The 6,255-nt window shown below is 30.0% G+C and overlaps 1 protein-coding gene across 4 annotated transcripts in view; it reads right to left on the reverse strand.

Moving 5' to 3' along the window:
• Positions 1-71: 71 nt before the first annotated feature.
• Positions 72-6,255, reverse strand: part of LOC117174052 (broad-complex core protein isoforms 1/2/3/4/5) — a 223,391-nt gene continuing 217,207 nt past the window's right edge. For 3 of the 4 annotated variants that reach the window (XM_033362705.1, XM_033362704.1, XM_033362703.1), the window contains exons 8-10: positions 4,054-4,099; positions 3,681-3,939; positions 72-1,177 (exon numbers count right to left, since the gene is read on the reverse strand). In XM_033362705.1, the coding sequence (XP_033218596.1) occupies positions 568-1,177; positions 3,681-3,939; positions 4,054-4,099 (915 nt within the window). In that variant the 3' untranslated portion in view covers positions 72-567. The remainder of the gene's footprint in view (positions 1,178-3,680; positions 3,940-4,053; positions 4,100-6,255) is intronic. The other variant, XM_033362706.1, reaches the window with a different exon arrangement.

Here is a 6,255-nt window from a genome sequence, read left to right on the forward strand (position 1 = left end):
GTTGAGATATTGTCGTTCATTACGTCCAAACATACATACACTGCAGCAGGAAAATATTTTAAGTTTTTTTCTTTGCGATATTTCTCTACACGACGACAACAATTATCCATTCTCAAAAGGAACTTCGGTTGAACATTGTTTTACAGTAGTTTTTGTGTGTTGCGAAGGCCAAGTCGCCCTTGTCGACGACGTCAAGTCGTCAAAGAAGCGAATCAATTCTGAAGTAACGAATACATCAATCACTGAGCGGTAACCGCACTGTGGAATCTCCGCTTTGAAACACGCCGTCGAAGCTTAAAAAATATATCGACCAGGAAGCGTTGGAAGGCAGCTGAGGTTAATCAGTAATGGGTATTAGTGACGATTTTCAGCGATCAACGAGAGCTGCTACTTCCATCTTCGGCGTGCCAAGCCCCACGATTTTGAAGAGAGTCCCCTCTACTTCAAATGAAAGTTTGTGAGAAAACGAGTGAATACATTGGAGTAAAATCTGCGCGGACACAGCTCAGATCTGTAGCCGGCATAAGGTGTTCGGAGGCTCGCCGGGATCAGATACGGTCTGAATAGTTAGGGCTTACTGCTGTCGTTATTGAGCGACAGTTGTTCGGAGATTTTCTGCTGTTGCTGTACCTGCTGAAGTACCTGTTGCTGTTGTTGCTGAGGTGTTATTTCACTGACTGCACCGCCACTCAGCAGCTTTGCATTGTTGTTCTCCGTGCTCGAGACCTTGGCAAATTCTCGTTTCCGGGACATATTTTCCGTTTTGACGATGGTGATGTCCGGATTGTTTTCGAGGACCGACGTGGCTGCTTTTTGAACAACATTTGGAACTTCAATATAGCCGCCGCCTTCCCTCTTTATCGGGGTTGAGGTCGTAGGAGCCGCAACTGCGGTCGTGTTCACATTTACGTTGAGCTTCTGCAGGATCTCGTTCACTGTATCATTGTTTTCCAGCTCGTTGCTCCCGTCCACATTGCTCGCTCCACCGCTCAGTTCACCAGCTAAGGAGATCCTGTCTGGACCTTGGAGCGTCGATAGATAAGTGGCTAGCGTGTGGACGGTTACATTCAGAAACTCTGCCGCTCGGAAGAGGGTGATCTCCTTCCGTCGTAATTTCGCGAGGACTTCCGCCGGGCCTGGCTCGGACCAGAAGTCCCTCACTCTGGAAGTGTTAAAGCTTTTTAATATTTTAACCATGAAATTAGTTCAAAACTTGAATTGTCAAGTGTCAGGGTGTCGATTTCCAGGATGTGTTGAAATTTACGGGGGTTTTACCGGTTTCCGATTTTGCAATTATTGATATTTAAACTCAGTATAAATTGTCTGCAGTTTCAGGGTAGTTACTCGTAAGTCAGAAAAAAATTCCCGATTATTTCCCGGGTTTTCAACGATTTTCCCGGTTGTTTGGATGTTAAAAAAATAATCTCCACATTAAAGAAACTGATGAGAAATAATGATAAATTTAAAGCGTTTAAAAATGACACGTTTAAAAAAAATGAACCTTAAAAAATTAACGATTCAAACTGTTTGAGGATATCAAAGTTAGACACTCCCCAAATGAAAAACATTAAAAATAGTAATGAATTAGTAATGAATAGTAATAAATTAATAATTAAAATTTAAAATAGTAATAAATTTTTTCCCAATCTAAATTCAACAAATAGAAAAAGAAGCACAAAAAAGGGTTGAACTATTAATAACACCACCAAATAAAACAATTTGTACCTGATGTTTCAATTAAAAATTCTACTACTTACAAATCTCTTATTTTAAAATTGTTTAAATCTTCAAATTTCAATCTCAGTATTTTATTCTCGATGTTTTTTGATGGAAGGAAAAAAGGCGTTTGCAATTTGGCCACTTTCTACTTATATGTATTCCTTCCAATTTTGCATTTTATTTTATGATTTTCAAGGAATTAATTCAAAATTATTATTTTTAACCTATCAATAGTTCAAAATGGTCCAACTTCTAATGTATGAAAATTGAAAATATTTAATTTGTAATGTCTTTATTTATAAATTATTTGACTACGAAGGATTTAAATTTTATACAAAATTATTAATAAAAATTTATCGTTAATTTGTAAAATGAAGTAAAAGCGTAATTTATCCAGTTTAAAGAGAAAAATGTAATATTATAATTACTGGTCAGTTTTTTGTATATATTTCTGAATTTTACAAACATAAAATTATTGTGAACTGAAAAAAATTCAAAATACGTGTTTTGATAACATTCGAGTTTTTAATATGAAGAAGTAGAATTTTCAATAAAGATAAATTTTAAATCAAAAATTAAATAGTTTAAATTTTCAACCAAAAATATGAGCCTTCAAGCAAAAAAATAAGTTTCTACTGGAAAGACAAATTTTCAACAAAATACATCAAGTTACAACTAAATATTAAAAGTTTTAAACAAAAATAGACAAATGTTCTGATAAAGTAAAACGCATTTTCAACAACGACTTATCTACAAATCATGTAACCTTTCAATTGAAAAAAGATCAGTTTTTAACCAAAATAAAATAAAAACAAATAGAAGACAAATTAAAAAAAAAGAGTTAAATTTTCAACAAAAAAGAAGAAACTTCAACCGATTAAGTTTTGATAAAAAACATCTGAATTCAACCAAAATAAAAGAAGTCGATTTTTCTCAGACAGTTGGTTTTTTAATTTTGAAAAAAGTTTTTTAAAATAATTTTTCGCCTTAAAAATTAGAAAAGTTTTGAAAACATGTACTTTGAAACATTTTTTTCAGTAAACAACAATGTTATATTTATGAAATTCAGAACTATACAAGAAAAACTGATTTTTCATATATTAAATTTAAATTTTCACAGAACTCGGACCCGAACTGATTGCGCACCCTGGTGAGTAGTAAACTCCCCCCTTTGAAGTGATTGTATAGTTTTTTTTTACGAAAACTCGGAACCAAATAAAAAATTCCCGGTTTCACCGGAAAATGACACATATAATTTGAAGCCTTTAAAAGTTCTTAATTAAAAATAAAAAAATATTACTTCAAAATACAATAACTTGAAACTAAAAAAAATTATATATAGAATTGGAGAATCTTGACATTGAATAAAAAAATATGTATAGTTAAATTAATTTAAATCGTTATGTCAAATTTTCGATCGTTGAAGTCAAGATTTGAACTGTCGCACACAAATTGCATGATTTTAAACTGAAACTATTGCAAAATATATTTGAAATTGAAATTTCACAAATATTTCTCTTCAAATATTTTTAAATCAAGGATAATTTCAAAGAAACGAATTTTCTGATCAAAAGAGAAAAAATATATTTGCTCCTAACGTTCGCCGAAAAATCTCAAATAATTTTTTATATTAATTTGTAAAACCTGTTTAGACAGCTTTCAGGATTATGTATTTAGCAGCTGAAGTGGCTGAAGTGACTTTACCTGTCGGCCTTTTCTTCTGAGAAAAAGATTTGATTTTCTTTTCTCTTGTTTGCGATAAAAAGTGTTTCTCGTTTTTCAAAAGCGATTCATGATATTAAAATAGTACGGACGAAGGTTTTATGTGTTTTAAAAGTCAAAACTTTTTCTTTATAAATATTTCTCCGGTTTCAAGGGGAAACTGTTGATGCATGAGAAAAAAAACCTTATTTTTCCAGTTGATCGACACCCTGACTATTAAATAAAGCAAATAAAAATACCTGTATGGGTGTTTAAGGCATCCATAACTGTCACGATATCTTCCATAAAGAGTTCCGTATGAAACTCCGAGTATTTCGGCTGCAGTCTTCATTTCCAGTTCCTTGCTTTTTATTGCGTCCATAACGCGTCGCGTGAACGGTTCCTCCCAGAATTCTTGGCGTCGACCCGTCGTCAAATAATCATTCATTTTGACAACGTCTCGAAACTGTTCGGGTATCGCTGGGTTTGTCGCGTTTGAATTCGAAGGTGCGTTGGGAGCTGAAAATATTCATGTCATTTAAATTAAATTATAATCAAAAAAACACGACTCGCTTAATCGAATCTTTTTTTATATTTTGTGAATAATTGATAAAATTAGAATAAGAGGTATACCTTTCTTTTCAAGATCATTTCCATCGTCTTTAGACAAGTAAGAAAGCTGTAAAGAAAATAAAACAATTAAAATCCAATTTGATGAGTTTGAAAAACTAGTACGTAGTCAATCTCAGGGATTACAGCGCAAAAAAAGAGAAAATTTGGTAATTTTTTCACGAAAAGGGGAGAAAGTAGAGGAAAGATTTATTTTTACATTTATAAAAGAAGAAACAATTTTTTAATAAGAAATTGTAATGTTTTTAAATAGTGTTGAATGAGTTTTTAGGAACTTCTGATACTAAAGATTTGTTATTTCATCCTTAAAACAATGATTACTTTGGATGTAAATTAGAAACCAAACTTTTTATTGGCAACGGAGTTCAACGTCCCTAGAGTTTTGTTTTCTAAGATTAAAACAAACTATTATAAATTCCACAATAAAAAAGTGAAAAAATTAAGATTTATAATTATTTTTAAACAAAATATCTTGAAATTCTACGGAATCATTTAAAACAACTTAAAATCTTTTTAATCCTAAATTGGTTGAATTTCTTTATATCCCTTAAAAATATTAAAAGCCTTAGAAAACCTTTAGAATAAAATAAAATTTATTCCGTAAGGCTTCTACATAAATACGTTAAAATACCTTAAAATAATAAAAATGCATTAAAATAAGTAGAAGCAATTTGAAATGCTTTGGATTAAAATTAAAATTATTCATTAAATTTATATTTAAAGATAAAAGTGAACGCGTACCTTTGTAAAATGTCAGGTGCATGGATACACCAAGCACGACAAACTATTTAAAAATCCATAACAAACAATTTCTAATGAACCTTTTGTGAAACAAAATCTCTCTTGAAATTTTTAAAATCTTTTAGAATAATTTAAAATCCTTTGAAATCTGTATATGTTCTTCACATACCTTGAAATTCTTGAAATTCGCACAAGTCCCTAGTTACGAAATTCAATTTATACCATAACATTCTCTAGAAATTCATTGAAATCTTTCAAAATCATTTGAAATGACATGAAAATAAAATTAATTAAAATTATTCGTTAACATTCTGTAACAGAAGGGATTAAATAAAATGCACGCGCGCGTTCACGTCCCTGTGGTTTTTATTTTGTAATGTCGTATTAAAACATAAACTATATAAAAATCAATAACATTTTGTTTAATATTAGGAGTTCTAACTTTTTTTTTAAAGTAACGCCTTGGAATTCTTTGGAATGTTTTAAGGTAATTAAAAATCTTTAAAATACTTTGAAATTTTTCTATATTTTTCTATTTTTTCTATATAATTATTCTATAATTGTAAAAATCCATTAAAAAATGTAGCAACAATTTGAAATTTCATAAATATCAATTAAAATTATTCGTTATATTTCTGTAACAGATCTCTTTTAAAAATCCATCATATAAAATTTTTAAATATCAAGATTTCCAAAAACTTTTTAACAGAGTTAAATACTTAAAAACATTATCAATTATAGTAAGATATGTTTTACTTTTGTAATTTTAATATTTGCACGGATGTCAATATTTTTACGTGTCTGGAGATCTTAATTGTTTCTACAAATATTGTTCGTCACATATTGTTAAATTTTAAATAGAAATATTTCTTAAATTTTAAATTAAGAATTATTTATGCTTGAAGAATTTACATGTATAATGGATAATACAGAAAATGTTAAATTTAAAACGTTTAGAAATTATCTAAGCACTAAAAACAGTATCTATTTAAAAATTTTGAAATCTGCGAAGTGAAGCTAAAATACTAACTTTGCGCATTTTTAACTGTAACCTTGAGGGATAAAACAGTAATAATTTAAAAATTGTTTTGATTTTTAAATAAAAAATACAAGAGAAAAAAGTTAGTTTCAATTTGAATAATTCTTGATAATAATTAAATATTATATGATATTTGAAGACAAAATCTTTAATAACTGTTAAAAACAGCGCTTAAACTTTCCGAACGATTAAAAGCTGATTTTTGGTAGTTTTTGAAAAATTTTTAAATTCTAGAACTTATTAAATTTGTGATCAATCGAAAAATAAAACTCTTCATTTCAGAACCCTTTGGATGAACGTGGTAAAAAAGTTGGATAATAATTACACAGGCCGACAAAATTTGACAAAGGTCCGGAACCAGAGACCAGACCTAGTATACCCGAAGGTTTTTGCTACGCTGAATCCGAATCCGACCTCAGAAAAAT

This window comes from Belonocnema kinseyi, chromosome 6, assembly GCF_010883055.1.
Source record: "Belonocnema kinseyi isolate 2016_QV_RU_SX_M_011 chromosome 6, B_treatae_v1, whole genome shotgun sequence".
NCBI lineage: Eukaryota > Metazoa > Arthropoda > Insecta > Hymenoptera > Cynipidae > Belonocnema > Belonocnema kinseyi.